This window comes from Poecilia mexicana, unplaced genomic scaffold (genome assembly GCF_051168715.1).
Source record: "Poecilia mexicana isolate PSO_F unplaced genomic scaffold, ASM5116871v1 scaffold_8, whole genome shotgun sequence".
Lineage (NCBI taxonomy): Eukaryota > Metazoa > Chordata > Actinopteri > Cyprinodontiformes > Poeciliidae > Poecilia > Poecilia mexicana.
This window is the reverse complement of record NW_028263377.1, coordinates 15,344,117-15,360,894: the sequence shown is the minus strand read 5'-3', so window position 1 is coordinate 15,360,894 and position 16,778 is coordinate 15,344,117. Positions and strand designations below refer to the sequence as shown.

Below are 16,778 nucleotides of genomic sequence, written 5' to 3'. Positions count from 1 at the left end.
AACTCAAAGCCCTCCAATGTGTTTAGCGACATGTCAAGCCACTGTAGATTATAATCCAGCTATTAATAAATAAAACCTGCAGAATTGGGTGTGTTTGTTTCGTTAAACTACCCTCGCTGGAGGATTTTCCTGTTACTTATGTTTTGTGTCTACAAACAAACTTGGTGCATCTCTCTCATTAATAGTCAAGTTTCATATGACTCTGTTTTTACCGCTGTGAAGAATCGTGAATCCATGCTAATCCTCCTTTTCATGCAACGCAGATCCCCGCTGCAGCTGCCCTGCTTTTGACCGTGAAAGCCGGCCTGTTTAATGTATTACGAGCAACACAGTTCCCTCTCCTTTCATCCGGCCAAACCACATCACCTTGATGTTGGAGTGGCGCTTCATCCGAGCTGGTCTGAGCATCAAACACACTGCAAGTCTAAGCAGAAACAAAGGATCACCTGTGAAGATGACACACATGATGATAAGCGTTTGCACCTGAACAGCCTGTTTGCATCATGAAGGATTTGTTTAAACACTGGAAATCGATGGAGCTCTGCAGCTTGGTGGGTTGATTTATTTGTCATATAGCACTGTTGAAACCAGACAGATGGATATGCAGCATAAAAAGAAACTCCATCTTTTTTTTTAATTGTTCTGGCATTAAATCAGATTAAGAATTAATGTCCAGCTAAGAACATTGAAATTATTTTTATTTGCAGAATGCTGGGGACATGGTCTTTTTAGATGTTTTTTATTAATGTGTTTAATTACAATTACCATGCCTTAAAACACTTTTGAAAAGTCTAGGCGATAATGTTTCTGATTCTGGTCATTAAGTTTCGAGATTTTATATTTGAAGACAACCACTTGGATATATCCTAAACCCTCCCACACATTGTTTTCTTGTTTGACATCATAGACAAAGCAAAACAAATCAGCCAAGTTTCCAGGAGAAAAATGATGAACCTTCAGAAGTCTTATCCATTATTGATTGAACTTTTCAGATACCTGGAAGTTCAATTGTTTGACCAATTCTGTGTAATATAACCAACATGTCCAACCGTCATATCATTCAGAAAGGAAATAGGCTGTGTGTCCCAGTTAAGAGCATATTTTTATATTTCACAACAAAATATGGGCATCAGAAGAAACAAAAGAACCTGCTGAAGATGCTGTACTAATATGTGCTGAAATACCACTCAGCAATAAAGATGCCATTGATCCTTAAAACGATATAAAAAGCCAGAATACAGTTTACATTTTCATGAGAAAAAAGACTTAATTTGCCTATAATGACCGCCGTCATGACATTTGCGGGGATAAAGGGAAGAGCTTGTAAACCTGATAACCTCATCCCAACTGTGAAGTAAAGAGGTGGGAGTGCCATGTTTTTGGTGTCAAGGGGAAAGATTATTGTGTGGAAATACTGAGGCAACTTTGCAAGATTTTAATCTGAGACAGTGGAAAACATGTCTACTTACAGTGTATGTAAATATATGTATTTTACTCTACAAACTACAACAAAATAATCTTTTTCGAATCCACACAAAAGACACAGGTCTGCTGTAACCCTTCTGCCTGTCGGTTCAAAACAATCAAGTCAAGGTTTATTGAGTGAGTCCGGCGGTCTAACAGTAAAGCTGTGATTCATGGCCACAGAAGCATCCAGGCCTTCCTGAGGGAGTTATGAAGTGACGGGAACTACTGGATGTTGGCACACCATCCATTCCCCTCCTCTTTACTGTGATCCATCATTGTTCTCTTTATTGTAAAACACAAAAGGCCCAGCGAACAGGGGCCGCATCACCCCTGCACACCCGCTTTTCACCTTTAATTCCTCCCTCTTTACGTTTTAAAGTTTGGCTTCTCATCCTGCAGCGACTTTCAAACATCTCCCCCCTTTAATCATAATTCAAGCGGTAAATCACAATGCGAGAACACACGGCCGCGACAGCCATTCATCAAACTCCGAGACGCTCAGAGACAAACTGCAAATGTGATGAAGCTTGGAAACAACACCAGGCAACAAGATTTTGCTGATCGGCTTCAGCCTCTTTTATTTTTTATTTTTTAAACCCGATGACCAGGCTTTTTGAGCTTCTCCCCCCCTCATGCTTTGTAATTCAATCAGATCTCGTTGAATTTGTAACCGATGAAAGTGTTTTTGGTCGGGACGCGCCGGCAGTGTTGACTCGTTGTAATTTAATGTCGTGAAAAACTCTGATTAAATATTGCAAATTTAATTACAAAGCTTGATGAACAGGACGGCTGAGCAAAAGAGACTCGCAGATTGCTGGTGGAAGCAAACAGGCGACCTAAAGCATACATGCAGAAGGATGATAATTGGAAAGGAGTTCATAAAGAGATTGATGCCACTTGGATGTCAGTGTATAATTTCCACGGGGAATAAAATCCTATTTCCTGATCATCTTGCTGTCATTGTTGCTGGGGTGATTTTCTCACTGTAAGAATTACCTGCTGGCTCAACACAGCGTCTAACAAGTGTTTCTCTGACTGTATCAGATGAGCATGCTTGGAAAAGAAATGGCAAAGCACACCTTAAGAGCTCTTGCAGATGGAAATTGCTCATGAAATATACATGAAGATCAAATTGATAACACAAAAATGGATTTAGGGTGATGCTGAGCTTTAGAGTAGATTTTATTATACTCCACAGTTCCTCTCCTTGCCTCTTAAATCACAAAACTGGGTATTCATTATTTAAAGCAGTAAATGAAGTTCCTCATCTGCAGCAAAATGCAGGAAAGTACTCGCACCCCTTCATTCAGCTTTTATGGGACAGGTCAACACAAAGAACATGACTGTGAGTTTAACAAAAAATGATCGATTATTTTGAAAGTTTTTTAACACTCAAGCGCCATCTCAAAATTGTGACATGCATTTGAACTCATCCACACGAGTCAATATTTTATTGAACCACATTTCACTGCAATTACAGAGGTTTATGTTCCTGTGAGAACATAAACCTCCATGCAGTCTCAAGGCTTTTGCAGCCTCCAGCATATTTTCTTCTAGGATTGCCCTCTATTTAACTCTATTCATCTTCCCATTCGCTGCGGCCAGCTTCTATATTTTATGTATCTCCATCTCCTAACACATTTATCTACTTGCGTCCTTACATGACTTGTCGCAAAAAGACTTCTAATGGCTTTTATCTTGCCAGTCCTCCAAAAAGGAGGAGTAGAAATGGAGTCCACAACTAATAATCCCCTCAGTAAATTCTCCCACCTGAGACATGGACCAGTGCAGATCCTCCAGAGCCTCTCTGATTAATGCTCTCCTTTTTTTACAGAAAAATAACAATAAAAAAATCTTTAACATCAAAGTGAAACCTGAATTCTCCGAAATAATGAATATTAGAGATTTAAAAAAAGTAACATAAAATAATTGATCACACAAATATTCACCCCTTTTAAAGAGCCAGTTGACGTCAAAATGTCTCACAATGAGTTGAGGGGTATTTTTATATATTTATTTTTTGTATAGGCACTGTGAGTGACTTCCAAGGGCATTTTTCCTGCACAAGACTTTATTTTAGGATAACAAAGTAAAGGGAGGGGAACCAATTTTCTCTCAATCTTTAGATTTTTAGAAAATTGTGAAAATCTAACTTCATTTGATGTCACACAAAATCACTCAAAAAAAACAACATGAAAATATATCTGTGTAGTGATACAAGATGATATAAAGTTCAAGTAACACGAATGCTTTTGAAAAGTAATTTATTCAGTCACTCCGGTGTTGATTATATCTTTGACCTCATCCTAAAGTGCCCTTTATCACTCTGCAGGGAGTTTCGTTTGAGCCATTTACTCTCCCCAGTCAGAATACTTGTACCAAAATCATCCCCTATCATCTAACAAAATCACCGCCACTACTGTCAATAAAAGCCATCCTGTTTGACACTGGGATGACTCTGAAGGAGATCTTTTTTTCTTGTGGGGCCAGCTGCCAGCTGAACACCCTTTTGCAACTACAAAGGGACATGAACAAAGTGAGCACTTGCAAAGAGGCAGAGGTAGGAGGTACGAACAGACAGTGAGATGGAGAGGTTTGGGTATCAAGAGTGACGTACAAAGAGGAGAAGAAAAGGCACCAGGTTGCCCTAATTTCTCTCATTAAGCACAGAAAGCTTTGACTGCCGAGTGTCAGCGAGGGACAGACGTCAGTGGGACACGTGTCTGGAAACCTCACATAAGGTTGCACGTGAACTGGTTATGACTGGCTATGGCAGGAGATTTCCAGCTCCTCATTGCCTCTCCTCCAGGCAGTAATTAGGTTTTACAATCACGGGATGCAAATTGGAATTTGCTGACAGCCCATCCATCATGTTTTGGTTACAATCTGTTGAGCAGGGCAACGCAACCTAGCAGATATATCACACACTCAATTTGCTCCCAGACAGTTGAATGCATTTCTTTGTAGGACTCGTTGAATATTTTCAGTTTTCATTAATCCAAACAACAACAGTGTTCGTCGCTTGACGTCAACAAGTGGGACATCTGACAGAATAAATCCGCGTGAGCCTCAGAGATCACCAGATTCCTTTGGAAAAGCACTAATTTTGTTGAAAAACCAACTTTAATATTTGTGGCTTTTCTAAACTAAGTGGATTTCTAATGGTCCTAGACTTTAAATTGGGGGTGGAGAGTTATCTTCAACCTTGAAACATATAATCAGAGCTACAGCGGAATCATTTAGATCCATTTGTCAAAATGGCCTAGTCAAAGTTCAGACCTAAACCCAATTTAGAATCTGTCAGAACTTGAAATTTATATTCTCCTTCCAGTCTGTAGAAGAATAAGCAAAAATGTCTGTATTACTTTCTATACCAAGTATTAGGAAAAATCTTGGATGTCAAACGTTCACGTTTATTCATTAGAAACAATATCACGCAAACATATTGTCTGTATTCTTTTCTGTTTTCATCAACATGTATATTTGCTTAAAACCCCAAAAGATTCACAAGATAATTAAGGATTTAACACTTTTAGTTCACTTAGTTTCTTTTGCTTTGATTCTGCCTCCATGCAACCACTTACTCTATGTGAAAAACAGATTGTAAATAAATATTTTTGAATGTCCTTTGAAGAGCTCTGCCATGTCTCTCTCTATTGAAGTAACAATGGCAATAAAAGAGTCAGTGAAGATTCTCGAAAAGTTGCACTATGTGAAAAGAAAAAGCCATAAAAGTAATACTGTGGAAGTCAAGGCGACAGCAGCAGAAATATTGAAAGTAATAATTGGTAGCTGCATACACATTTGCACAACCCTCTCTTCTGTAGCTCCTGCAGTATTGGTTCACTGAGTTCACAGTGTTTAGCAGTCTGGAGGGATGGATGCCGGCTCGCTCCCATTTCTCTCTCACCAAAACCTCCCCTCCTCTACTCAATACAAAACACTGTGATTAATTAGAAAGGCCGGCAGCTGTAAAGGCTCCAAATAAGTTGTCATTGCAGGACCCTCAGGGTGTTTATTGGTGTGATTCAAAACCAATCACACTGCCCCTTCACTCACTCAGGCCTTACAGGTATGTACCAACACACATTTAATGCTGTAAACTCAAAGGGCTCGGCTTAATTTACGAGTAATTCTTTCCTTTGATGGAAGTAGTAAGGAGTGGTCAAGACGCAGTTCAGTCCCTGGAGATTCTCATCATCCACCGTCTTCGCAGTGAAATGTCTCTGTTACCATATGAAGGCGACTCTACTTTTTATTTTATTTTTTCTGACGGTCGTTTCGGCCTGATGGCTGCAAAGCAAAAATGGAGCCCTGTTTCTCAATTTCCTGTAGAACTGCCTTGATTTCCCTCATGAAAAACCTTCCACAGAAACTACATATTGCCTCACCTATAACCTAAGGCATCTTGCGCTTTATGTGCTCCTGTTCCAAGAAAGATAATGTCACTTGTAATTGATTTATTTTCCTAATTACATTAATGAAAAATGCACAATCTGCCTTCAGTAATACACACACATATAATCCTATAGTCTGTCACTGAGCCCATAAACATGAATTTATGTTTTTTTTTTAGCTCAGTTAGGCAGACAGGGTGCATACCAGCATTGTTTCATGGACAACAATACATTTGGTTCAACAAGTGGTGATCAAGTTGTACATAATTTACAGCGTGCATGGAAAATGCAAAAGACAGAAAATAAAAACTTTCATGTTTTGATGAGACACTTTTAAAATATCCTCATCTTTTGTGTTTTTGTCTTATTGTGATTGCACGGTAAAACAATGTGATAATCACACCGATTACCAGCAAAGAGTACAAGACAGTGAGAAGATTGAACTAAAACAACTCGACTAACACAATGTATTGTTGCAGTTTCCAAAACTAGACACAAGAGGGAGGCATACCATTAGACAATCAGGCAGTAAATTCAGTTAAATATAAATGTCAAGTCAGTTTTTTGTGTACATCATATTTCAGCAACGAGGCACTTCAAAGTGCTTCATGTGATAAAAACAAATAAAAACAACACAAATAAAAAATATTAGAGTGGCAACACGAAGAGAATTAAAAAGTTGTAAACCAGAGGATTGATTTATGTTCCAGCTTTCATTGATCAGATGCAACTTGAAAAAATATTAAGATTTCCCTTACACATATGAAACCATAATTTATTTTATTTAGAATAAAAATATATCCAAACCAACCAAGTAATAGCAGTTGTGCCAAGCATTTGCTATAATTAACCAAGAGTATCTCAGGAAAAATAATGAACCCCAGGAACCTATACATTTTTTAAAAATTCTGTCTTATGTTTGAACTAAAATAATTCATAGGAAAAAAACCACAAAAACAGGGGTCAGAGGTTTATTGATATGTTAAAACTTAAATAAAACGTTTTGGTGTTGGTATTAGATCAATACCAACATATGCAGTAGTGCACACCTCTATTACATGGTCAGAAATTCACACTACTATTTGTATTCACTTTTGAAAAGACACAATATATTCAACCTTTACTTATGTACCATCTGTGATAAACGTAACACACACAGACAACATCTTTGTATCAATTTTTAATGGAATTAAAAGGTTTTATTATGCACAGAGATACACAATTCTTGATCTTTGGAGTCTTTAGACAACGCCCAGTGTCCTGTATGTGGAGGCTGTGGAGTTCTGTGCACTGTTTCAGTCACATTTTCTGTTGCATGAGATGAATTTGATCAGCCAAGAGAAGAAGTTCCGGGTCTTCATTGCTGATGTCTTCCGAGCTTTAACTTCCACAAAATCAGAAGGGTTCCGGTTTATACAGAAAATGCCTTTTCTCTCTGCAGCAGAGCATTTCTTGGGAGTTTTAGTATCAGTGGACCCGGCTTTTTCTGACGAAACATCTTTCTTGTCAGCTCTGTCTTTTCCGCCTTGATCAGCAGAAGAATATGGCTTTACTTTGATAATGGTCCTTTCTTTCCACTCTATATCTTTCAGAGGTTTTCCAGAGGCTTTTGACTCAGACCCCTTCTGCCCACTTCTGTATCCAAAGGCTGGGTCAAATGAAATGCAAGAAGTTGCTTTAAAACTTGAAGCAAAAGAAAAAAACGTACTCCAGGGTTTTGGAGACAAGGTCTTACCTGGGGGTATAAATTTACTCTTGCCTGACGTTTTGACGATAGTTTCAGCTGATTCTTGGTAAGCAAAAATATAAGGCCTTACTTTGATGATGGTCTTCCCCATCTGCTCCTTATCTGGAAAAAGGTTTATCATCTGTACTGGAAATAATTTTTAGTATTTGAGATATATATATATATTCTCAACGGTTTTAGGTAGAGATGCACCGACCCAATAATAATATCTGTATTGGTCCTGATATCGAAAAAACACTTCTAGATTCTGTATCATGACCATGTGCCTCCTAAGTGAAGCAGCTCCCCTGCCCCTCTTCCTTCTCCAAATCAGACAAAATTGGTGTCAAATGTTTGTATTATGTTTGTGCAGCAAAAATTTCCGTTTGTGCCGCTATCATTTTAAAGATATTAAGACATTTTCCCAGAAGTCATAAAAGGTCAACCAGCCCCCCCAACCTTCTTCAAATTGGTGTCAATCAACTCAGGTATGTTTGTGCTGATTTGTGCAGCAAATATTCTTGTTTGTGCTGCTTTGGCTTTGAAGGTATTAATGAAAGTTTAAAGGTCATTTTGATTTCATAAAAGTGGGGGGGTTGGTTGACCTTATGACCTTTAAACTTCCATTAATAACTTCAAAGCCAAAGCAGCACAAACAAAATTTTTCACTGCACTAACCAGCACAAACGTAGTCAACTTGATTGACACCAGTTTTGTCTAATGTGAAGAAGGAGGGGCGGGAGGCTGATCTATTCAGTCTAATTCTACGTGTTGTGCTCTGAGCGACACCATGCTTTATTACTTATTTTACATTATACTTAGAATTTCTAATTGCATTTTCTAAACCATTTGGAAGGTGTGTCGCAGTTTATTTCTACACATTTGCCCAAGGTAGTCAACCTACAGTTTTGTCATTATGAATCTATGTGTATTTACTAAGTATGCTGTACTGGTGCCGAGTTATCAAATAAATTTGTAATTCAGTACATTTGTCTGACTCTAAAAAAATGTTTAGAGTCAATTCTGCACTGATTACTGTATTAGATCAGTATTCAGTACACCTCCAATATCTGTATTGGTATCAGAAGTGAACAATTGGATCGGTGCATCTTCTGTTTTAAGTGCTGACGAGTTAGTGTGAGCTTCACCTGAGGGTTCTTCGTTTCTTCCATCGGCTGCAGTGTCTGTCTGGTCCACACCTTCTTGCTGAGCTTTTAAACAGGATGATACTTTCATTAAGGCCCTTCTTGGCTGTTCTTTATCTGAAAAAAGAGGGTTTGTAAAAGTGGTTGCAATGTTTGATGATGGGATTTTTGTACTAATTATGAGGACAGAATCTCTAGCCTCACCTGGCAGTCTTTCGGCTGCATCTTCCATTGTTCTTCCAGCTTCTTCACTTGACATGACATAATGGTCTACTGCAAACTCGTGAATTTTGCAGTCAGTCACCATTTTCGAAGCTGATGCTTCACTGGAGTTATTTCTCCCACCTGAGAAACTTTGCATAGTTATGAAACGATGACCGAGAGCCTCTCCTGGGGTGATCCGGGCATCTGGATCTACCAACAGTATTTGTTTTAGCAGGCTAATAAATCCAAGGGAATCTTCACGCTCCATTGGGTCTATCGGCCATGGGCGAGTCTTGAGCAGGTCATCGAGGCCGGATATGCGGTTGTAAATGCCGCTTTTAAATTGTGTTCCATACCCTGTTGCATTTGTATATTCAGCTGGCGTATTGAGTCTGAACGTACAGTGAGAAGAGTCAGTGAGTTTAGTGAAGAAGTGTTGCACATCCATGCCATCTTTCAACACATCATCTGGGGGTTGACCATGAATGTGGACGATAGCCCTAATGACCTCATATATGCAGTGTGTAGGATAGAGGTTGTAACCAAGGTACATGTAGGCCAAACTGCAACCCAGAGACCACATGTCGACACTTTCATTCATTTTTAGACCTAAGATGACTTCAGGGGCCCGGTAACCGATGGCTTGAACAGTGCCCACAAACCACAGTTTGGACGCTTTCACAGCCAACCCAAAGTCAATCAACTTCACTTTCAAAGGCTGTGACCTATGGTTGACAAACATGATGTTGTCTGGCTTAATGTCAGCATGAACCAGACCGGCGCTTTTCAAAGCATTCAAAGCTACAAGCAACTGTTGAGCAATTACTCTGATTTCAGGAAGACTGAGCGGTACAAAATCTCTGCTCTTTATAAAGTCAAAGACACTCACATCCAGAATTTCAGAGGCCAAACAGAAGTAGCCTTTATATTTGAAGCTTTCAATGAACCTCAGCAAGTTGTTTTTCTCAGGGTTGAGTTGCAGGATTTTCCTCAGTATTTTTGCCTCTTTTTTTCCTTCTTTGAAGCAGTCTTTGCGCAAAACCTTCACAGCTACAAGTTCTTCATTGTCAAGCTTGGTGCACTTGACCACTTTCCCATAGGAGCCCTCACCCAGGAACCCTTCAGTGTGGTACACTGATAGCTTACCTTGAAGAACCACATATTTCTCAAGTTTGATATTGAGTTTTGTCCCTTCTTCCATGATATTCTTTAAATTCGCTATCTCTAGGTTGAATGGCAAAAGCAAAATGCAAGTCTTAAGTTGGCTCTTCTGAAGCAAGTGTTGAAGAGAAAACAGAATGTCATTCTGTCATAAGCGACAGAATGAAGTTGACGGGTTTCTTCGTTGCGTTCTTGCTGACGGAACATTGACAGAAGCCACGCCCACAATTCGCACGATCAGAAAATTAGACATTTTACATTTTATTTGAAATAAAAAAAAAATACATTTTAACAGAAACAAGTAATCAAAAGTGTGGGAAAGATTGGAACGTGACGAGTATCCCAAACAACCATTGGCTTAATTGGTAACCTACCAGTTCTTTAATTAATAATATCGGGCAAATAAATAATTGTTCAATTTACAGGCCGCAGTGGGACCATTGTAAAGCAATAACAATTCCTGTATGGGTCGGAATTATTGAAAAACACTTCATATCTAAATGCGGTCCTTGTTGCATGTACAGGATGGTGTGTTTTTAATTATCATTGTGTATTTAAATGGTCTCATAAAAATGTTTGATCCAGTTCACAGCCAATATTCGACTTTTATGGTTATTTTAATGTTCATATTTCAACTGTTAAGCATTATTATCATGCAAAGATCCCACTTCATTGCAAATTTATTAAAGTCACAATTGCTTTTCTTAAATTAAAATAATCCTCAGAACAAATCTGGCTAATTTGAAAGAGTTAGTTTGTTTTTAATTAAATAAAAAAAGATCGTCAGAATAACTGTTGTCTTCTGTTGGTTTAAAAGAGGTTGGGTTGGTTGGTTCGCCAAAAAAAAAGAAAAAAAGTCATGCTCTTTATAGACTTAAGCACAAAAAGCAGAATTAGTAATAAACAAATGCATAGATTAAATTAATTAATTTATAGAAATAGCTAGGGAGAAATTGTTTTGGTCTGACTTTTGGTATGCTCATGTATCCAAATTAAAATTCAAGTCAATTTAATTTCATTTTAAAAATGAAATCATCCCGGTATATTCCTAATACTAAAAGTAAAATACAAAAGTTTCCAGAGCGAAGATATTGGAAAAACGTTTAAATAGAGTAATGTTTGTCATCTGTTTCTGTGCTGATTGTGCTGCTGTAATTTCTTTGTTACTAATTAAACATTTTCTTCGGTCCGAAAGAAAAAGCAAAACAATTATCATCAATTAAGTCTCGTTGATGAAAACATAAGCTCACGATAACCACAAGGTGGCAGTAGAGCATTAAACACTGGGCTGGGCAAACCAGTTTATGGCAACTTGCGTCTTTAAAAAATAATAGTAAAATAATTTGAAATATATACCCGATAGCTTGGTAAACATTCTAGCCTGTCGGTTAAGCTGTTTAATGTCAAATGAAATATTGTCAATCGGATTTTAAATAGTACATGAATGTCTTGTTGAAAACCGCTTGTGCTCCAGTATCTTTAGTCAACAGCAGAGGGCAGCAGTGAGTCCCAGCAGCCGCTGCATGAAGAATCCGGAGGAGGAAGATGGGGGAGGAAACAAAGAGGAGTGCTTATTTAAAGGGTGTGTTCCTCACCATGGTTTGTAAGAGCTGTGGGAAGCTTCAGGATTTGGTGTTTTATGCTGAGAGCAGCGAGGTGCTGAAGGTCAAAGCAGGGTCACTGTGAGCGTTTTTCTCAGGTATGTGGATCCAGCAGAACTTTGTCGTGACTCCAGAAACATTAAGTTTAGGTCTGTTTCTGATCGTATACGTGTCAGTAAAGTGTCTCGGATTGCGTAAACCTTCATTTCAGCATTATTTTAATTAAATAGATACTAATTCAGATTTAGCCTGCATCTCTTTGTAAAGACTTGTTGGATGGACTCGTGATGGCTCTTCTGTTTCAGACGTGCACATGAACACGTTTCACTTCTCCACTTGGGTTTGTTTACATTTTACAGCTCCGCAGCTCATTCATTCCTCTTACAGTATTAAAAATTTAATTGCAAACGTTTGAATGTTTGCATTTAAACCTTAGATTTTGAGTGTGTCTATGTTTTCGGATTATATGGGTTTAATTAATACAGGTACAAATTGCACATTTTTGGTGCGCATAGTGTCCTGAGATGTCGTTTATTGCTGACCTGACTCAATTTATTGTAGCCTATTATGGCCGAAAGATGTATTAGTAAACCTCAATCAAGTTAAGATTTGTCTTATATAGTGAGTCGTTTGGAAAAATCCAACATATCCCACCTTGAAATCTTTGTTGTGAGGAATTTCTGAATTAGCTGAAAGCCACTCTAAGGATATTCTCTTAGATATAAAGCTCGGTTTCTAATTTTCATTTAAGGTGGAAAGAAATGAACATGGAAAGAAACAAACATTTTCAATATTTAAATCAGAAAACGTTTATTTCTCTTTTTCCTTTTTAAATATGTGACTAAGCATCTTAAAAAAAGAAACTACACAGTTGAATTTGTCAAAAGAATACATACACCTATTCATCAAAATTAACTGAAATGACTGAAATATAACCCTGTGTGTGTAAGCAATCTACTTAAGAGTTTTACTTTTTGAATTGCATTGCAACCGCAAAATAACATTTTTACACTTTTGTCTCCCTGTCTGCATCAAGGTTGAGTTGTGTATTCAAGAAGGTGCAGTCAGACAAAGGGGGGAAAAAAGCTTTTAAATTGAAAGTTTTGGACAAGAATTCAGAGGCACAGTCAGGTTAAGAACTATGAATATCTCTGAGAGTGTTTTGTGGCTGATTTTGTTTTCACAGGTGTGTTGAGATGCAGCATCACAGCAGCAACAGCAGCTTGACTCAGCAGCTGGGAGAAAGATGGCTGACCTTGATGAACCGCCTTCAAGAGGATCCCAAGGTCAGCCCAAACGTCCCACCTGTATTTGTCTGACATTCCTCAGTCATCCATTGTGTTTTCTCCACTTATTTGGCAAATTGGAGCTTCCAGGTGTGTTTTCCTCTCCTACAGATGGCACAGGTGATGAGTACAAAGGCCGGGCAGTACCTCCGCCGTCGGCCTTTCTTAGCTCTCGCCCTGCTGCTGTTCAGCGCCATGGCTGCTCTACCTGTTGGGCTCTTCCTCTTGTTTGCCCTCATTACGATAGTTATGTCGGTTGTGGGGTTTGTTTTCTTTGAGGGTACGTTGCAACATCTCAAACTCAACAATGTGTTTTTGTTTTTTTTTTCTTTCTACGTCAAGCTGATTTTAATTCTTCCGTTTAGCGTTTCTGCTGTTAGTTGGAGGAATGACTCTGCTGTCTGTGCTCTCCGGCATCGCCCTCTTCTCCCTGGTGGTCTCGATCATCGTTACCGGTGTGTTCGTCACCATTCCCAACCTGCTGAGGAATTACTACCCTCATGTGACAAAGGTAAAGGGAACAACCCCAGACAGATGTAGAGTGCCTCTTTTTAACATTTAAACCAGAAACTTTTCCTTATTTTATTGGGAATGTGAAGAAAGCAATTGTAGAAGGGAAGCTACAAGTAGTCATGTTTGCATTTTGGATTAAGACGTGTAGAAACCATGAGGGTTCTGATCAGATGAGACAAGCGGTGAACTTTTCTGCAGGCACACACACACCATGCAGCGGAAAACTCTCACTGCACATAACTCTGAATGTGCTATCCCCATGGCGAAACATGCTGCAGTAAGGTCTCTTAAAGTAAATGCAGAAATATCCAAGAAGATGCAAAAGTTTAGAAACTGGAGAGGAGGGTCTCCTTGCTCCATCCCTGAAGATGCAGCCAGACTTACAGTGAAAAAGTGTAGATCACACCCTTCAGTGGTGAAAAGCGGCCAGAATAAAAATGCATTGTAAAATCTACAGTTTGTGGCCTCTGTTATTAACTTTTGACCGTCATTTGGTCATTTGCTTCCTTTTCTCCTGAACTAGAAGAAGGAGAGTGAAGAAGAGACTCCAGGACTGAAGCAGCATTAGGGAAATGTCCCCGTCTTCTCTCTGCCTGGCGTTTTGGCGCCGCTCAACAGAAGATGCTCAGGATCTGAGCCGCTAAGCTTAAAACCTCTGCCAAGGTCTCTTCTTTATGAACACCAAGTGTCCTTGCTGCATCAGTGAAAGGAGTGTGAAGTTTTACTTGTTTACAGTGCAATATATGTATGAGTTTCTATACTGCTCACTTCTCCCATTCGGGCTTAAGAGCTGATCTCTGTTGAGCAGGTCAAACCTTCATCCTGTTTCAGGACAGTGATGCAGCTACAGCAGCACATTTCCTCCAAATGTGTTCTAGGTCCATTTTTAGTTACAAAAAGTATATTATATTTATATAGTTTGTTAAATAATAATATTACACAGTAAAAAGCATATCCGACCACTAGTCTCCTTCATGGTAATTTTAATCATTTCTAGGAATCTAATATTCCTTTTTCTTACAAGAAATCCCAGGGGCAAATGTTGTGGTATTAAGAGCCGAGACCGTACTTAAACTAACCGGAGCATTAAACATTTAGTCATCCTCATGTGAGCTGATGTTTGATGCTGGAGGAGGAGAGATTGTAACCCAGACTTTGTGTTTTATGTGCCGTCTCCTGCCAAAATTTCTACGTTTATGTTAAGAATTGTTTCGGGGTTTTGTTTGTTTGCATCATATTTATCATCCAAGTTATTAATTTTGTTCTCAATGCTATAATAAAGTAAAAGTATTTTTATCTTACATTCTTTCAGTCGTAATTCTATAGGTTTTTAAATGAAATGCACACGTGGAAAAACTATTTTCTGACAATAAGAGCTCAGTTTTAGAAAAAATTTGTTTATTCTAGTGCTTCAGGGAACCAATGCAAAACACTTAATGCTGACGATTAAAGAGATTCTTTTTCTTATTGTATAATTTGTACTTCAAGTGTGACCAAAGTGTCAAAACATTAAGACTGCCTGCCATGTATGTGGCGCGTTTGCTTTCAGCATTATGTGGGATAAAAGCCAAGATTTTCCGGCAGAAAGTTGCTTTATCATACGATCAATTATTATGAACAGATGGAAAAACATGATTCACCGATTTCAATCTCTATTAACACGTTCACTGAATTCTGTGCTCCTCATTTAATTATCATGAACTTCAGACTAAGCTGCTTTTTCTAAAGGTTTGTTCAAAAACACTGTCGTGTTTTGAAGTACAGTTTTGTAAAATCTGTTTTAAGACATTTTGTGTATAATTAACATATTTTGCTTTCTTTCTTCATTTGAGTTTTCCACATATTGGGAAGAAATAAATGGATTTTGTTTAAAATGCCCTTCATATACAGTACTTTGCAACTGCACAATGATTTACTGATTTTGAGGTGGTCTTATGCAATACACAAACACAAAGTAGTAAATATTTAAGAGAAAAGGAAAAATTATATATATGGTTTTAAGTTTTCACAAAAAAATAAAAACTATAAACATTCCCTGATAGGCTAGAAAAAGACAACATATGAAGAGAATGGGTCAAGAGGAGCAGCTGCAGAGAAACCAAGACTTGAGAATTGCTTGCCAGGAAAAACATGTTTTGATGGCCACAAATTTGGTCTGTATCATAAATGGGCAAAAAAAAAAAAAAAAAAAAAGCCACAAGTCAAGGACGGGACAGAGAACGCATGTGGAAGAAGGTGTTCCTGTTTGATCAAACCAAAAATATAACATTTTGACTACCTGTAAAAAAAACCTGCAATACTTGCATCTGTGATTGCACGTAAAGGTGCTTCGAAAACTATTATAAAGACAATTCCATGCCACACTTCTCAGATTTTTATTTGTGAAAAATTTTGAAACAATGTCATTTTCCTTCCTCCTCCCAGTTATGCACTCCTTGTGCTTGTGTCACATGACACACCAGGGAAATGCATCAAAGTTTGTGGCTTTACTGTGAAAAAATTATCAGTGGATTTGTGGAGCGATTGGCCAAAATACAATTTGCTCGATCTGTGTCGAGTGCTGCACTTTCTTAGAAGTTTTTGTCATATGAAACGGTGATGTTCCCATCACCTAAATTTTGCTTAAAATGTATACTTTAAACTTTAATGGAGTAGAGGGCAGAATTAAACAGAAAACTTAAAACATACATCAAAATCAATGAAAGTATTTGTGATTTTCCAGCAGCCGACTTCTGGAATTTCCTCTCAAGTTTGTGAAAAGCGTCCTCTCTTCTGTCGAGGTCAGGTGACTGATTCAGTCCTTTCAGAACATTCCCCTTCGTCTTTATCTCTGGTTTTGTGTCATCATCCAATCCCACATCCATTTAAGTCCTCTGGTTCTCCTTAATGTTTGCCTCTTTTCATGAATGAGCTTTAGCATGAATTTGCTGCACCTAGTTTGAAGTTTCCATTGCCTGCTTGCTCTGCAAGTATTTGAAGTTTGAGTCAAATGATTAAACCTGAGGTGGGACCTGATAGTGAATTTTCAAAAGGTACTTTTGATCTCTCAACCTTGTTTCACTTAGGTTAAACCTAATTAGGTCTGCCGTGTTTGTTGGTCTTCTTGTAGCTGCAGGTTCTCTAATGTTTTCTAACAAACCATTTAGGTCTTCATAGAACAACTGGATTTCCACTGAGCTTAATTATAATACTATATACATGATTTCTGAAGGTAACTGATTGCAACAGATTAAATATTGTATTGTAATAAAAGCTGCTGAACAAAAATTCATAAAAAA

General features: G+C 38.2%; 2 protein-coding genes across 3 annotated transcripts; one reads left to right on the top strand and one right to left on the bottom strand.

Moving 5' to 3' along the window:
• Window positions 1-7,145: 7,145 nt before the first annotated feature.
• LOC106928247 (homeodomain-interacting protein kinase 1-like) lies at window positions 7,146-10,140 on the bottom strand. The gene is made up of 4 exons (XM_015004354.2): window positions 8,940-10,140; window positions 8,739-8,852; window positions 7,600-7,713; window positions 7,146-7,512 (listed from the first exon to the last, which is right to left on the bottom strand). Exons 1-4 carry the CDS (start codon window positions 10,138-10,140, stop codon window positions 7,160-7,162), a joined length of 1,782 nt encoding a protein of 593 aa, XP_014859840.2. The 3' UTR covers window positions 7,146-7,159.
• Window positions 10,141-11,623: 1,483 nt separating this feature from the next.
• On the top strand, window positions 11,624-15,374 carry LOC106928260 (lipid droplet assembly factor 1). Of its 2 annotated transcripts, none has more exons than XM_088008339.1 (5): window positions 11,624-11,799; window positions 12,886-12,987; window positions 13,099-13,267; window positions 13,353-13,498; window positions 14,027-15,374. In XM_088008339.1, exons 2-5 carry the CDS (start codon window positions 12,898-12,900, stop codon window positions 14,066-14,068), a joined length of 447 nt encoding a protein of 148 aa, XP_087864465.1. In that variant the 5' UTR covers window positions 11,624-11,799; window positions 12,886-12,897; the 3' UTR covers window positions 14,069-15,374. The 2 variants fall into 2 exon arrangements, with proteins under 2 accessions (XP_087864465.1, XP_087864464.1); XM_088008338.1 differs by having other exon boundaries at window positions 11,629-11,799; window positions 14,024-15,374.
• Window positions 15,375-16,778: the final 1,404 nt, after the last annotated feature.